The sequence below is a fragment of the Leopardus geoffroyi genome, chromosome D4 (genome assembly GCF_018350155.1).
Source record: "Leopardus geoffroyi isolate Oge1 chromosome D4, O.geoffroyi_Oge1_pat1.0, whole genome shotgun sequence".
In the NCBI taxonomy this organism is placed as follows: domain Eukaryota; kingdom Metazoa; phylum Chordata; class Mammalia; order Carnivora; family Felidae; genus Leopardus; species Leopardus geoffroyi.
The window spans coordinates 58,804,790-58,822,441 of NC_059342.1; the positions used below are offsets into that span (position 1 = coordinate 58,804,790).

The 17,652-nt window shown below is 37.8% G+C and overlaps 1 protein-coding gene across 4 annotated transcripts in view; it reads left to right on the forward strand.

Annotated features, from left to right (window-relative positions):
- The first annotated feature begins 1,737 nt into the window (after nt 1–1,737).
- Nucleotides 1,738–17,652, forward strand: part of ZCCHC7 (zinc finger CCHC-type containing 7) — a 252,664-nt gene continuing 236,749 nt past the window's right edge. The window contains exons 1-3 of one of the 4 annotated variants that reach the window (XM_045469082.1): nt 1,759–1,882; nt 2,222–2,340; nt 6,694–7,324. In XM_045469082.1, the coding sequence (XP_045325038.1) occupies nt 6,715–7,324 (610 nt within the window). In that variant the 5' untranslated portion in view covers nt 1,759–1,882; nt 2,222–2,340; nt 6,694–6,714. Of the gene's footprint in view, nt 1,887–2,221; nt 2,341–5,094; nt 5,192–6,693; nt 7,325–17,652 lie in introns of those variants that run through there. The other 3 variants (XM_045469081.1, XM_045469084.1, XM_045469083.1) reach the window with 3 other exon arrangements.

Consider the following 17,652-nt stretch of genomic DNA (forward strand, 5'->3'; position numbering starts at 1 on the left):
AAAGTGGGATGCTTAACTGACTGAGCCACCCAAGCATCCCAAAATGTTGTTAGAATTTAAAACGGTGTACTGGGGATTCTTTGCTATGGATTCTCTCTCTGCTCTTCCCCCACTCGCATGCTCTCTCACGCTCTCTCTCTCTCAAAATAAAAAAATCAAAACTTAAAAAAAAGCTTTTATAATTTAAAAGGGTTTAGGGGCGACTGGGTGGCTGTCAGTTAAGCCTCCGACTTCAGCTTAGGTCATGATCTCCCGGTTTGTGGGTTCTAGCCCCACCTTGGGCTCTGTGCTGACAGCTGAGCCCAAGCCTGCTTCAGATTCTGCCTCCCTCTCTCTCTGCCCCTCCCCTGCTCGAGCTTTGTCTCTCTTTCTCTCAAAAGTAAACATTAAACATTCTTTTAAAAGGGTTTATACATAATACACTTATAGATTAAGCCTGGCACTTGACAAAAGCTTAACACTTTATTTTTTTAGAGATAACTTCTGTTGTACACCATACACATTACCTAAACAATTTAGTAATCTCTGTGATCCACTTCTAAGCCTTTTTCCTGCTCTGCAAAATGGTTCCTCCAAGTTTACCTTTTCATTGTAACCTGTCCTCCTTCCTAGCATTTACCATGTTAATTTAATTTCTAATTATTTTCCTGATCACACCCTTAGACTACACCCAAATTGTATTGTTTTCCCAGCTAGACTCATCTCTAGGAGACCAGAGACTTAAGATTTTTTTTTTTTTTTTTTTTTAACCACTGCATCCACAGTTGCTAACACTGCTTCTTAACAGATGCTCAAAAAATGTTGGGAAGAAGTACCAATGTCAAGCTTATCTTTCAGGACTGTTGCCTAGGACCAACCTATACAGTGCTTTGCCATTGTGTAAAGTTGTACAAATGGGTTTATTATTGCTAAGTATTAAAATAAGGTGTGAGAAGAGGAACAGAAGACAGAGGTTTCCAACACAATCTTGTAGCCTCTGAAGGCTTCCAAAGGACGAGTATGAACTTCAATCTTTATCAAGAATGCAGCTCTTCATGAGCGCCTGGCCGGCTCAGTCTGTAGAGATGTTGACTCTTGAGTTGAAGACCAACGTTGAGTGTAGAGCAAAAAAAAAAAAAAAAAAAAGGCATGTCTTCAAGACTCACAAAGAGTTAAATCTGTTGCCTCGAATTCTAGGAAAGAGAGAGCCAGAATCATCCCAATACTAACTAAATTCAACTTCAAACTAGAGGTGGAAGGGACCTACCTAAGATCACCTAGCACTAAGGCCAGGCTGTTTCAAAGAAGGTTCTCTTTCGTCGAGGTCCCGCTGTACGCTGGGGAACCGGCCTCCAGAACCCGTCCTCCCTACCCTAACCCACTTGGGTCTCAGCTCACCTCCCACGCCACGTGGCACAAAGAGGGTTCCCCGGAGGTCAAGCCAGCAGGAGGCGGAGCCCGTCCGGAAACCCGCCCAGGGGCATCATGGGAGATGTAGTTTTCCTCGCCGGCACAGAAAGGGTGCGAGGTCTTCCCTGATTTTGCCTACTAAGTAGCATCCCCTGCGTGCAAGTCTTTAAAGCCAAGTGTTACCCCATTATAGATGTAGCCTAGGTATCTTTGAAAGAAGTCACGAAGGGTAAGGGGCAAAGCAAGGAAGGCAACTCAACAGATTATCAACAGGGAAATGAAAGGGTTAACAGGTATTACGCATGCGCACAGAGGGCTCGCCGGGTAGGCGGGGACGGAAGACAACTCCCGGGAGCTGTGTTTTCCCCGGAAGTGCCTTCCCTCCTCCCGGGTCCGCGCGGACGCGGTTTCCTTACCTCATTTGTCCTCGCCCCTCCCCATCCCTCTACGCGCTTTGGTTCCTGGTTGGTGCTTCCTGGTCGCAGCCGCGGCAGTGAGTATGTGTGTGACGGACCCCCAGCCGCCCGCGGCCGGGGGACCCCTGCCCGCCCTCCGCCTCTCTCGCAGGGCTGTGGAACTAGCTCGTGTCCCCTCCCCGGCCTCCGCGCCCCCCGTCTGTCCCTACTCGTGGCAGGGTGCAGCTCGTGGCCCCTCAGTCGTGTTCTGCCTCTTGCGGCTCGGCTGACCGGCTGGGGTGTTCGCTTCTCCCTACTCGGCCAGGGGCGAGGTCGTGGTTCAAAAAACGCTGGGCACCCATGGCCTTGGTGGGGTGGCGTTTCTACCCCATGCCTTTTATCCTCCCCCAGTTCCCGTTTTTTTTTTTTTTTTTTAGGGAAGCCGGTCAGTCAGTTAAACGCGGAGGTCCTGCCTCACTGAGGGAGCCCGGCCTTTGGGGGACCGAATAGCCCAACTCCAGTCTCTGCTGTCAGAAGCAACAGCTACAACTGTGGGGTCAGAAAATTTTAGGGGGTTGTGCTACTTGCCCTATGTAAAACAGGGAGATTTGGACTGTGTGCACCAAGATTTGCTATATCCCTCACATCCTGTGAGCCCGCAGTTAACTTCCAACTTTAAGAGCTGCAGGTGCAGTGGGAGAACTGGCTGGGAATCAGCAGGCCTCGGTTCTAGTCGTGGCTCCACCACTGAATAGCTGGTGACTCTAGGAATCTCATGTTTAGGCTGAATTTACCTCCGTTTCACATTACAGGGTCCAGTGAGGAGATCTTTAGGCTCAATGAATAAATAAGCTTCTCAGAGAGCCCGTTTCTGTATACATAAAATGAGAGCGTGCAAGTTAGTGACTGTCCATTCCAAAGCTCTTGACTTTGTGTTTCCAATACTTTTGCTGTAACATACAAAGACTCTGAAATGGGCTGTGTGTATATTTCAGACAGGATTACCTTTGGGGGACAGTTCAGTATTGTTGTTTTCCAGAATCTGAGGGTAGGGGATGAACTGAGGAAGACCTGGAAGTGAGGATTATAAAGTGGCTACAAGAGTAAGGTGCTGTGTAGTAAAAGGAAGAAGGTTTGAGAGAAAGGTGAAGGAAGTGTTTTGAGATAGGATTAGTTATCATAAAAAGACTATACCAAGAACAGCTAGACTTGTCTGAATAAATTTAGCATAACTTTCTCCCACCAATATCTTGTATTGTCTCTTTTTTTTTTTTTTTTTTTTTTTGTGAGTGTCGTTTCACATATTTGAATTCTCTACCCTAGTCAGATTTGCTTCAGAGTGAAAATTATATTTGAAGAATAGGCAGAGATTTTCATTCTAGACTGAACTTAATAGTGTTTCAAATCTGTCACTGTCAGGATAGCTAGCAGAGTATGTAAATATAATAGAGTATGTCAGAAATTTTAAGTTGAAAATCAACTATGTCTATTAATCACTTTCCAGTGAACATTGGACTTAAGGAGTAATCTGTGATTTGAATGTTGAAATGGATACCTATGTCATCAAGAAGAAACATTTAGGCTAAAAGTTCTTTGGAAGGAAATAAGAGCAAAAGGTCTGGAATGACCAGCTGGTAGACTGTTAGAGCAGAAAAGTATTGGCCTCAAAAATACTATAGTAAAATATAAAAGCTTAAAATAAGCCTTAAGTTGTGTAGTTTAAAATTTTTTAGTGAATGAAAACTACTCCCACTTTTGAATGGTGAGAGTCTTTGCAGTGATTCTCTATGCCTGTTTTTTATTTGTTAAACCATTTTAATTTTATGAATAAATTTTATTCTCAAACTGGGTGTTTTAGGTTTTAAGAACCATCTTCTTTGGTCATGGGATTGCTGTACTCTTGAGTACCAACTTGCAAGGTTCTTGGATGGTAAAGTGATAATAAATTCACATGTATGCTTTTCCTTCCAATTAAAATGCCTCTTTCATAGTTTTTATACTCCACTGGGAAGTGAAATGGATATTTTTGAGATAAACTTAGGTGTTAGAACCAATGCAAATATAGCTTTGAAGGAAGCTTTTTAAAAAAAATTTTTATTTGAAATTATTTTGGAAAAGTGAAAAAAAAAGTCTTAGTGAACACTTGGCTAAGAGTCAGGGAAATGTGAATCTGTCCCACCTATGTTCTTAATCAGCTGCATAACCTTGGATAGGCTTCCTTATCTCTTTGGGCTTTAATTTCCTTATGTGTAAGTTGAGGAGGTTGTGTGAGATAATCAGGAAGCTCTCTTTGAGGCTTAAAATTTTGTGGCTCTCATAGGGACCTTATGTTATCTAGTTAAGTATGCTTGAGATCGTATATAATGATTAAAAGCTGAGAAAGTCTTCTAGTCTAAGATGTGTGTGTGTATTTATTTATTTATTTATTTCATATTTGTCCTGCGAGTATATACTTAAAAAAAATTAAATGCATTTGAATGTGATTAAAGTAGTACATAAACATAAACCAAAATAGCCTCGGGCAAACCTTAACCCTGGCATACATAAGCTACATAAAGAGCAGAGCAAGTTATGCTGAGCACAATTTTCAAGTACAGAAGATACAAAATCCTCTTAAAGGCCATAGGGGCTAAATTGTTAAATTCATTTTTCTACATTTCAAGGAAAGAGATAAACCCCTAGACCCAAGGAAGTCAGTTTTTATTATATTTCTGTAGTTTATTTTTGGCATACATTCACAGGTGTGCCCGTGGCTCTTTTCTTAATCCCTTTCCTTTGGGATGGTTCCAAGAGTAGTACAAATTTGTAACTCTGTAATTTAGCTCTTTTAATTTTTTCTGTGCTGCACTGGAATTATGTTATTTATGTTTTATCAGTATGGATCCAGTGAGGATTTTGAAGGAAGCATAATTCCTTTGACTTCTTTCAGAATTAATTTACCTATTAAATAAAAAGGAAAGAATTCATCTTTTATTTGAATTGCTCTGAGGCTAACATTTCAATATAAACTGATAAATGCTATGAGCATTATTATTCAGACAGCCACATTTAACTTGTATGACAACAACAGCATAGCAACCTGAAGGACAGTGTAAGAATGGAACAGGTGTGTCGTAACTTTTAGAAGAAAAAGGCATTTAAAAGTTGGTTTCTTCCCCTCACCCCCACCTTTATTGAGGTATAATTAACAAATAGCATTGTGTAAGTTTAAGGTGTACGATATCATGATCTGTTGTATGAAATAACTACCACATTGAGATTAATTAACACAGCCATCACCTCACATATTGTCTTCCTTTTTTTTCCACCAGTGAGAACATTTTAAGATCTACTCTTAGCAGATTTCAAGAATACAATACTGTATTGTTAACTCAGAAGTTATCATTTTTACTCCCAGCTTTGTTGAGGTATAACTGAACATATAACATTGTGTAAGTTTAAGGTGTATGACACGGTTTCTTTATTTCTGTGAACAGAAAAACTCCAGTGTAAGGAGTGCATTTTTGGCTTTTGTTCATTTGCTTCTTGGAGTCAGCTGGTTATATTACCAAAACTACCATCAGAACACTGACATTTGGGGCTGAAAATTGGTAAACTAAAAACAGCTGGTCTTTCTGAATTGCATTTGTATAGCTAAAAAGGACGTGGAAAGAGTAAATTTTCATTGTATTGTTCTTTAGGCTATCCCTGATTTTTGAAAAAAACCTGAGTTATTTTTCCAGAGCTCTCATTTGGATCAGTATTCCATCAGTACCTCATTGAAACATCTGTGTAGATTTTGGGTTGATATGAGAATAGTTGGAATAGTTGGAGACAACTGTGAACTTTGTCCCACCATAATTTCCATATTTTAGGCCCATACTAGATTTATTAGTACTGAGGAGCAAATGCCAGATAATATTATTCTTTTATTTATTTATCCGTTAATTCAACGGACATTTATGCAGGTCCTGCCAAATCCCAGTTACTCTGCTTGGCTTGGGGGATCCAGCGTTTAACAAAGTGCATATAGTTTCTGCTCTCCTGGGCTATGTCTCTGTTTTTGTGGGAGATTTACATTGAATTAGTAATTAGAACTGTGGTGAGTGTTTTGAAATGTAAAGTGCTATGGAAGCCTATAAAAGGGACACTTAATTTAGTCTGGTGGGTCAAGGGAAGCTTCTCAGAAAAGTGATGTTTAAGCTGAGTGGAAGGTGAATAAGATTTAATATGCCACAGTAGGAAAATAAAGTGCTCCTGTAGCTAGGAGTTTGCCTCAGTTTTAGGTGTGTGTGTTTCACACACATCTTTATTGCTAGTACAAAAGTAAACCATGGCTTATCACGTATTTTTATGTATTCTTTTAGTCAAGTTAAGGTCATGAGATTAATTTTTTGATTGAAAATAAAAATCTGCACTAAAACAGTAAATGTGATGATTGTTTCCTGTAGTGGATTTTCATTAAAGTTGAAGTGATATTTCTATGTGAGAATGCATATCAGAAAAGATGAGAGGAAGAGCCAGAACCAGGGAAGAGATGAAAAATGGATGGACTAGTGAGAATGACTTAAAACATTCTTGTGATTTTTAACATTTTAGGGGAAAAAAATGTTTGGTGTCTGAAGCAGTGGATGTCAACCTATTTTTTCTTTCTGTCACACCTGCAAAATATTGTGTTTCCACTAATAGCTGTAAGTCAATTTGTTGGTAGTAATTTTCATTTGGGGGGTGGGCATTGTTAGAGTAGGTCATAACAGGATTTGGAAATTCTTGAAAAAAAGGTACTCTAAGAGGAAAAGGTATTTTAATATGTCACTGAGAACAGTGATGGCTTTCACAGAAGTTAGCTCTAAGGTGATGTTGTTATGCACTAAACAGGCATGATCTGAGCTTTTAAAATACATTCTTTGTATGGTTTTCTCTTTTACAGCATCAAAATTACTGACTTTCCATGATGTTTGGTGGTTATGAGACTATAGAAGCATACGAAGATGACCTTTATCGTGAAGAGTCCTCTAGTGAACTGAGTGTTGATAGTGAGGTGGAATTTCAGCTCTACAGCCAAGTTCATTATGCCCAAGATCTTGATAATGTCATTAAAGAGGAAGAACATGAAGAGAAGAACTCTGGGAATTCTGAATCATCCATTAGTAAACCAAATCAGAAGAACTTAATTATCCTTTCGGATAGTGAGGTCATCCAGCTATCAGATGGGTCAGAGGTCATCACTTTGTCTGATGAAGATAGTATTTACAGATGCAAAAGAAAGAATTTTAGAGTCCAAGCAAAAGAAAAAACACAAGGTCCTCCTGCATGTTTTCATTCTAATAAGTTGACTGATAAGAAATGCAAGAAGAATATCGAGAAGCCTAAATCTGAAGAGCTATCGGGTACAATCCGAGAGGTCATGATTATAGAGGTCAGTTCAAGTGAAGAGGAAGAGAGCACCATTTCAGAAAGTGATAACGTGGAGAACTGGATGCTGCTGGGATGTGAAGTTGATGATAAAGATGATGATATCCTTCTCAATCTTGTGGGATGTGAAAACTCTGTAAATGAAGGTTAGTATCATGTTGGCCATTTTGAAAAGTAGTACCATCTTTAATAAGGAAGACTGCTTTTCCTAGACAAAAGACCAATAGGGTCTGCTCCATTTAATTCCTCACCTTTCAGTCTTGTTTTTTGGCTTGTTTCTCATGAGACTCTTACCAGTGGCTGCTCTAATAGTGGTCTGTCTGAACATCAGAAAGAGTATGTCAGAATATCAAAGACACTCTGCTTCTACTGTAAGCAAATTCATAGCTGCTTCTTCCTGTTTGGCTAGAGCCAGTTCTGGACCTGAAATCTTAGTCCCCCTCTCTCTCTACTTGGTATCACAGGTGAGTACTCCATCCATCTCTGACATTGGTCCTGTGTTCTCATTTGGCCAACTCTGTTGGGACTGCTTCTTCCTAAGTGATTTGCTTACCTAGGCATTAGCCAGGTAGCAAGCATGGGGAATGCTTTGATACACAGAGGATATGGAATTAGTATTGAGATTTTAGGAACTCTATAGTCACTAAGACTCTGAAAAGCTGTAAGTCTACAGTAGATTATAGGAGAAACCACATCACCAAAGATTGAAATTTTGGTGTGAGCTTTGTCTTCTCTGTCATATATTGCATCTAATCTTGATGCTTATTCCTTTAAAAAGTCCCTTTTGTTTCTCTCCCTGTATGCCTAATGCTAGACTCTTGCAGTGAGTGATTTCCTAAATGATCTTTTATATCTTCCCTGCACACTGTTGTTAAACTAGGAGTCTTGAAAGGCCCTTTTGCTCATGGTACTTTACTTTGCTCCAAAACCTTTAATAGTACCCACTTGTTCTCAGAGGAAATGATGGCATTGAATGTAGGTCATGCTTTGGAGCCCCAGTACTTGACCTCTTTTTATTTATTTATTTATTTATTTATTTATATTTTTATTTTTAAATTTTTTAAGAGAGAGCCAAGTGGGCAAGAAGGGGCAGAGAGAGAGAGAGAGAGATTGAGAATCTTAAACAGGGTTCTTGCTCAGTGTGGAGCCTGATGTGGGGCTCAGTCCCACAGCCCTGGGATCATGACCTGAGCCGAAATCAAGAGTCAGACACTCAACTGACTGAGCCACCCAGGTTTTTGTTTTTGTTTTTGTTTTTGTTTTTTTTTAAGGAGACAAACTGTAGGTTTCCAGGCCATAGGATTTCCTAACTACTTAAATTTGCCCTTGTGGGAAAGCAGCCACAATACCTAAAAAAACAGGATGGCTATTCCAACAAAATCTTATTTATAAAAATAGGTAGTTGGCTCAGTCTGTAACAGGCCAGCCCTTAGAAGTTGACAGCAAAAGGAAGAAATAGAGTAGCAGCTAGAACATGGAGTAGAATCAAGTAAAGTTTTATCAGAATAAGATCTGAAAATGTTTTTAGGTAGAAGGGAAAAAACTTTTGAAGGAGAGATTAAACCTGTTTGATGGATTGAGGTAGTGGGGACCAAGGAAGAGATGGGATCAGGTGTGTATGTCTGAATTAGCCTTAAAAGGGAAGAGGTACACCAGTAACTTCTAAAGTATCAAATATAGAAGTAGTGAAAAAAAATACATTCAGATGGATCGCAGATGAGGGGATATATGAGCATGTGTTTGATTTTCTTGAGAAAGTGAAAGGAGAATTGGGAGTGGAAGTGGGCAGGGAGTACCTAGGAGCTTTGAGTGTGGAAAGCATGTTTAAGTGCTGTGGGAGATTCTCTTAGGCGGTGGTTCCCAGTATTTTGAAGATGACAACCTTTTTAACTTCACAATGATTTGTGAAACCCTCCCCCCACATCACTGTAGTTATGTTTATAGTGCTTGTTAGTTGAGAAAATGCGTATTAGCAAAAAGCTGCTGTTTTAGTACTTTCTCACATGACGTTGTATTTTATTAACCCCAGTATCTGCATATTGGAAAAATGTTAATACATATAGATGTGTATTTCTTTATATAATGCATGCCTCTGGGTATCCATTGTGATAGCTAATTGTGCAGCTCCCCGGGAGTCTGAAGCTCATAGTTGGAAAATCATTGTGCTGATAAATCAATAAGCGAATAAAAGGATTACTTAGAAGTAGTATTCAATTAAAATTGAAACAATATGAACTTGCAGTGAACTCACTTTGAAGGATTTCATAACTTTTTCCAGTAATACTTGGCAGCCTGGAGCAAGATTATGGAAACCAAATGATCCAGGGTTAGGTGTACGATGGGTCAAAAGCATTTAGCCTGTTCTTTCTTCAACCCTGACATTGCACCTGGTTTCATCAAACACTAATGTGTTGATAATGATCAGCCACTTTTCTTGAACTCAGGTTGTCCACCTTGCTGATTTTTCCATTTGGGTATCTTATCGTCATTTCAGACTTAACATACTGAAAAGTTTGATAAATTGAAAGGGTTATTTTTCCACAGAAACAGGAGCAGGTTAACTGGGAAGTGATTAGCAGTTCTCATTTTGCCCTGAGAACTAAGGTTTTTCAGGACAAAATGAAAGAGGTGAATGAGGGGTAGTGAGAATGGGGGTATAGGGTAGCTATATGGAATGTGAGCCATATGAGAGTGAGGATTCTAGAAGAAAGGGAATGATAGATTTAGTCAGGTATGTTTTACAGGAGAGAAGAAACGAAGGAATATAAGATCTCTGGCAAACAATTTTACTGTTTTCTGTTATTAGATGATAAGCATGGCTGTTACTGCATTTTTGGAGGAGGGGACATTTGTGTTTATTATTAATTGTGGAATTAACATAACAAAATTAACTATTTTAAAGTGTTCAATTTAGTGGCATTTAGTATATTTACAGTGTTATGGAACCATCATGTCTATCTAGTTCCAAAACATTTTTAGAACATTATGGATCTCTTTCTTCCCTCCTCTCCCTGATCCTGGCAACCACTAATCTGCTTTCTGTCTATGGATTTACCTATTCTGGGTATTTCATGTAAATAGAATCATCTAATTAATATGTGACTTTTGTGTCTGGCTTCTTTTACTTAGCATAATGTTTTAGAGGTTTATACATATTGTAGCATGTATCATACTTCATTCCTATTCAAGGCTGAATAATATTCCATTGTAGTGTTACACCACATTTTGTTTATCCGTTCATCGGTAGATAGACATTTGGGTTGTTTCCACCTTTTGGCTATTATGAATAGTGCTACTGTGAACATTCATGTGTAAGTATCATTTGAATACCTATTTTGGGTATTATTCTAGGCATATACCTCAGAATAGAGTAGCGGAGATTCCTGTTTCACTTTTGAGGAACCACCAGACTGTTTTCCACAGTGGCTGCCCCATTATACGCTCCCACCTGCATTGTGTGAGGGTTCCACTTAACTGCATTGCTTTTAACAATGATTTGTGATGTTGTGTATTTCTGTTGTGATGTGCTGGTTTACTCTGTTATTTCTTAGTTTTTTCTCCTAGTATTTTGTTTTTTATACTTTTTACTTATGTTGTCTTATGTTTTTCTAGAATGGCTTTTTTGGTATCACGTTTTTCTTGTATCTTTTCTTCTACTTACAGTTTTTAAAGAAACTGATTCTTGTAAGTGTGTATTCTCTTAAAGTTTAGTGTGTTTATGTGTATAAATTTATAACACCTTTTCTGCAACATTAGTAGCATTACTAATGTTTGGTATAAGACCCAAGTAATTCCAAATACTGTACTTCTTGATTCCCTTTGACATTCATTCAGCATATATTCCTCTTATCCGTATTGAAATTTATCCCTTTGCTTCTAGGACGTCTTTTTTGTTCCAACCAAATTGAAACACATTCTGCAATTCTGCAAATTAACTTGCTTGACTTTTATAAATTCTGACAAATATTCAAATGTATATCTCCTGTTTTATTTCCTTGATCTGCTAATGCCATAATCCTATTTCTTTTCAGTTAATAAACAATATATTCTGCAGTGATGTTTATCTGAGTGCGTTGTTACTCTCTAATCATTATTATCCTGTTTGTGAATAGATCTGAGTTCAGTTTATATAACAGTCTTTAAAGAGAAGATTTTTTTCATGTTGGTGGAAATTTGTAGAAATTCTGGCATACTTTTGAAATGATGATTATTAAACAGTAGCAGTAGCTATTTGGTGTGCTGCTTCCCCTTCTCTCCAAACCCCCAAACTATGGCATGTTTAATTTTACTTTTAATGTTTATTTATTTTTGAGAGAGAGCGTGAGCGTGGGGAGGGGCAGAGAGAGAGAGGGAGACACAGAATCTGAAGCAGGCTCCAGGCTCCGAGCTGTCAGCACAGAGCCTGACCTGGGGCTTGAACCCATGAACTGTGAGATCATGACCTGAGCCAAAGTTGGATGCTTAACTGACTGAGCCACTCAGGTACCCTAAACTATGGCATATTTAAAATATCACTATGACAGAAGGGATTGCAGGCTCTTGAGGGCAGGTCTTTTCCATACTCAGAAGCCTCCTTACAATATTTAGAGTACTTCTTGGATATATATTAGTTCTGTATATATTAGTTCTGTATAGCTAAATGATCAAATATTTATTGAGCATCTACTCTGTAGAATACATAGAGGGGATTTAAGATGATAAAAGACATAGTTTTAGCTTTAAGTGGCTTAGTGTTTCATTGAAGAGACAAAATTTATGTAATACATGTATTATAAAAAGAAGCTGACACTAAGAAGCTAAGTAATTTATGGAAGTCTCTCAATAGTGGGAGTTAAGTCTCTTAAAATCCTGATGGTAGATTAGTTGAAAACTTATACCTTAATAAAAATAGAATTAGTGAATTTGAGGTAGTGAATGAATGAAGGAATATATAAGTACATACATATTTCCCATTTACTATTGTTAAATTTGTAGTAATGAGTGCAGTGCCATTCTTGCTCTATGGAAACTTCAGACTGTCCCCCACTACTTCAGTTTTAGTAAAATGCTTACACATTTGTTTTGCTTTAATACACAATCAGGCAGGGGCACCTGGGTGGCTCAGTCGGTTAAGTGTGTGACTTCGGCTCAGGTCATGATCTTGCAGCCCCATTTCAGGCTCTGTGCTGACAGCTCAGACCCTGGAGCCTGCTTTTGATTATGTGTCTGCCTCTCTCTCTCTGCTCCTTCCCCACTTGTGCTCTCTGTCTCTCTCAAAAATAAACATTAATAAAAAGTTTAAAAATACACAATCAGGCAGATAATACACAACTAGGAGGCCTTTTTTCCCCCTACTGTTTTTCCTCTGAATGTTGGATGCGTTTCTGATTTTCTGATTTGAAGTTTTTTTTTTTTAACTTTTTTTTTAAGATTTTCTTTTCTTTTTATTTTTCCTTCTCTTTTTTTCACTTTTTAAAAATTGTTTAATTTTTTAAATTTTTTAAAATTTGCATCCAAATTAGTTAGCATATAGTGCAACAATAATTTCAGGAGTAGATTCCTTAAGCCCCTTACCCGTTTAGCCCATCCCCCCCTCCCACAATGCCTCCAGCAACCCTCAGTTTGTTCTCCATATTTATGAGTCTCTTCTGTTTTGTCCCCCTCCCTGTTTTATATTATTTTTGTTTCTCTTCCCTTATGTTCATCTGTTTTGTCTCTTAAAGTCCTCATATGAGTGAAGTCATATGATCTTTGTCTTTCTCTGACTAAATTTCACTTAGCATAATACCCTCCAGTTCCATCCACATAGTCGCAAATGGCAAGATTTCATTCTTTTTGATTGCCGAGTAGTACTCCATTGTGTATACATACCACATCTTCTTTATCCATTCATCTAGCGATGGACATTTGGGCTCTTTCTATACTTTGGCTATTGTTGATAGTGCTGCTATAAACATGGGGGTGCATGTGTCCCTTCGAAACAGCACACCTGTATCCCTTGGATAAATATCTAGCAGTGCAATTGCTGGGTCGTAGGGTAGTTCTATTTTTAGTTTTTTGAGGAACCCCCATACTGTTTTCCAGAGTGGCTGCACCAGCTTGCATTTCCATTTAAGATTTTATTTTTAAGTAATCTCTGCACCCAACGTGAGGCTTGAACTCACAACTCTGAGATCAAGAGTCATATGGTGTCTCTACTGAGCCAGCCAGGGCCCCTGGTTTGAAGTTCTTGATTAGCTTCCTGAGGTCCCTTTGAGACCTTAGGGATGTAACACTTATGTAACGTGCTCAGCCTAGCCTTCCTCAGTACATGCAGTTTTATGATGAGGGCTTTGCTTATAATAAATTCATGCGAGATTATCGGCTTTCAGTGCTTGTTGTATCTGGCTTCCTGCTCTTTTTACTGAGGGATGTAGGAGTTTATTTCTAAGGTATAGGCTTCATTTCCTTCACTCTTTACTCTTTCCTAAGGATTTATATAACTGCCTGTTCTATCCTTTGTTTTCCTTTTTGAAATTCTCACCCTTTACTTTCTTTCTCTTATTATCTCCAGTATTGTGACTTGCAATTCTCATATATTAGAAAGGTAGAGCTCCTGGTTGAAGAAGAGATGCGCCAAGGGAAATTAGCATGTTTCTTAATTTGTGAAGAGGATCTCAAGTTTGGGAAGGATTATTATGTAAGATAGCCAGATGATGGGGAGAGACAATAAGTGCTATAGGAATTATAGAGGCATAATCAGCCACTTATTTTCCTGCACAGAGAAGGGTTATTAATAGCGCTGGGAGTAATTAGTAACTTTTTGTTAGTTTTTTATTATAGAAAATTTGAAGTATATAAAAATAGAATGTTACAATGAACTCAGTGTCTCATAGCCTAATTTATGACTAGTCTTTCCTCAGTTATAACTGCATACTCCTGTATTATTTTGAAGCACATCATCAACCTATCATTTTGTTCATTCATATATATGTATATCTATATTTCTTTTTTTTTTTAAGTATTTATTTTTTGAGAGAGAGAGAGAGACAGAGCATGAGCAGGGGAGGGGCAGAGAGAAGGAGACACAGAATCTGAAGCAGGCTCCAGGCTCTGAGCTGTCAGCACAGAGCCCCATGCAGGGCTTGAACCCACGAACCATGAGATCATGACCTGAGCTGAAGTTGGACACTCAACCGAATGAGCCACCCAGGCGCTCATGTAATATTTTTCAATATGTATTTCTGAAAGGAAAAGTTTCTTAAGAAACATAATCTTATTATCACACCTAAACAAATTACCAGTAATTCTTTTATTATTAAATACCCAGTCAGCATTCAGATTTCCTTTCCTGGCTCTTAATTTTTTTTCTTACAATTTATTTGAATCAGATCCATTTATTATAATTGGTTGATAACTTAAGTGTCCTTTCTAGATTCCGCTTTTATTTCTTTATTCTCTTTTTTTTTTCCCCTTGTAACTTATTTGTTGTATTGGTTGTCCTCTAGAATTTTCTGTAGTCTGAATTTTATGGTATTGTTTAACATACTCCCCTGTGTCCCTGTGTTTCTTGATTAAATTCAGGTTTCTCTCCCTGTGGTTATGTTATCAACTAGATACATGGATAGGTTCATTTGTTTTATTTTGCTTTGGATATGTTTAATTTTTAGTTTTGCCGTTTATAAATTTAATTTGTTTTATAATTACAAAGATGTTTATAATATCCAGATTTAAGTCAGTAAGACAAGGTAAAATATATTCAGAGAAGTCTACCTTCTACTTTCTATCCAAGTCCTCACCCTGTTCTTGCCATTCCCCTTATGGGTAATTATTCAGAGAAAATTGATGGTATGTCCTTATATAAAAAAAAAATGTAAGCAAATATGTGTATGTCTTTGAAATCTTTCTCCCCCTTCTTAAACATTAGCATACTAGTCACAATTTGCTTTTCCCTCCCCCTCCCCCTCCCGTTGGCAATATAGCCTGGAGATCAGTCCATTGTACAGTATATGTAAAGATAGTCCTCATTTCTAGGACTCTGGACTATTTGGGGTTGTCCACTACTCTGCACTACTCTGAGCTGGATACATTAGGCATGTAACATACTTTTTAGAAGTGAATGAATGGTAATTTAAAGTATTTGATGAATGAAATACTTTTGCAGTCTTAAAATGTATTTTAAACACATGTGTAACCATCTAGTTGCACTTTCACAAGCTTGCTTTGTATTTATTCCTGGTCTTAATGTTTGTTTTTCATTTAGTAATTTTTAAAGATTAAGCAAAAAATTAGATTCGGATTTTAAAAAGAAATAACTTTGGAAGAATGAAGAATATAGTATTTTTAAGAGTTGAAGAAGCTGTATTAGTTCCTAGTATGTAATTGTTATGTTAGAGAATTTTATGTTAATATAGAGCTCATTCAATATGTACAACTTGACACATCGTTTCTTTAGTTTATCAACATTTGCCACATAGTGGATATCTAGCAAATCTTAGTTGAATTTATTTATTTATTTTTTAAAACTTTTTAACATTTATTCAATTTTGAGAAAGAGAGACAGAGCATGAGTAGGGGAGGGACAGAGAGAGAGGGAGACACAGAATCCAAAGCAGGCTGCAGGCTCTAAGCTATCAGCACAGAGCCCGATGTGGGGCTCGAACTCATGAACCGTGAGATCATGACCTGAGCTGAAGTCAGCCGCTTAACCAACTGAGCCACCCAGGCGCCCCAAATCTTAGTTGAATTTAGCTGAAGTTCTACCTTTGCATATAGAGTAGTGCTGTTTACATAGTAGTACTACATGAAGTTGAAGTGAAATTACAGCTTGATTAAAGTAAAATCATGGCTTTCAGTGACTTAGTACAGTAAGTCTTTTATATATATATTTATTTTTAAGTAAACTCTACCCTCAGCGTGGGGCTCAAACTCACGACCCTGAGATCAAGAGTCTCATGCTCTGTTGACTAAGCCAGCCAGGTGCCCCAATCTTGTAGTCGTTTTTGTGTCAGGTCCCTTTACTCCCCCAAAATATGCACATAAAAGTTTTGGTACCATTTCACAGGATGAAGAACTCATCTAGAGGTAATTGCTGAATCCCTGGCATTTATTAAGCACTCAACCAAGACTTGATAACTAATTAAAATTTGAGTGGAGTGGGTTACCTATTTGAATTTCAGTTTTCTGGATAAGTCATATTTTATTTTATCTGGGTCTGTACAAATGCTGTTTTTTTCTATCTGGATCATTTTCTACCTTGCCTGGCTGATACCTACTCATCCCTTGGGTGCCAGTTTAAAATTTAATTCTGAATGAGGTGACCTATAGGCCCTCAATTAGTGGTAGTTATTAGATCTGTTATAGCTCCTCAGTTGACTGGCTGTGACTTTGGGTAACTTAATTTCAATATTGGTAAAATAATGATTTTGTTTCATTAAAGTTATAAAGCTAAAGTGAGACCATGAATAGACTAAATTAATTTAATAGGAAAATATTTTGAAAAAATTCTTCTAACTACAGATCACTGTGGCAAGCATGGGCATATGGCTTCCTCTTGGTATTTTGAATTCAAAGTTCTCCACTTTTTGTGGACCCAAGTTGCTTTTGAACATGTCTCTAGTATGGCACTTTCCTTAAATAAATTTTATTTGGTTTGGTGACATTTTAGTTAAACTAAATCTGGAATCTTAAAATTTGTCCAGTAGTTACCTAGTGGATACTTACAATGTACAAGTTACTGTACCATTTGGGTGTTGAGATTCAAGAATTGCTATGTAGTCTCTGCTTTGAGAAGCCGTAAAATGCCTGATGATATGGAAAGTTCACTGGAACACCAGAGTTAAATACATTTCTACAGATACAAGAGATGCTCCAGCATAGTAGAAGATCATTTCCAGATTCATGTAACAGATCAAAAACAATTACATGTATAGGCAAAGTATAAGACTGAATTGCAAAGTAGCCTTTTGAGCTGGGTCTTGAAGAATGGATAGGATAGGTTAAATGCAAGGGGGAAGAATAGAAGCAGAAAACCCTCATAGAAACTTAAGACTGTGTGGTACCCCAGATGCTAAATTAATGGTTTAATATTTGGGTTGGTGTGATTAAATATTTTAATAGCATGCCTTTTTAGTAGCTGTCTCAGCCTAAGTGAGAAAGGGTATTTGTGTTTCATATATGTTCTTCGTATGTGTCAGAATGCTTTTGGAATATTTTTTTTGGTCATTATTTTGTTCCACCTTTTTTGCTTGTTTATTACTTGTGTATCTTCTCCTTTCCCTTCAAAAAAAATTGGATGTTTTATGCAACTTTATGGCAGGTAGAAAAATTCTCTCAAATGGGCCAGGTGCTGTAAGGTTAGCAAAGGACATGACCAGCTATTTAAAGTATATATTTTATACAGGGCTGTTTAAGCATTTCTTAAAATAAAACTGGCTCCTCATAGCTTGTGTTCTTTACTATCTTCTAACATAGGGAAGGGACACATTCTGTTCATTTAGGAACATTCATAAATTAA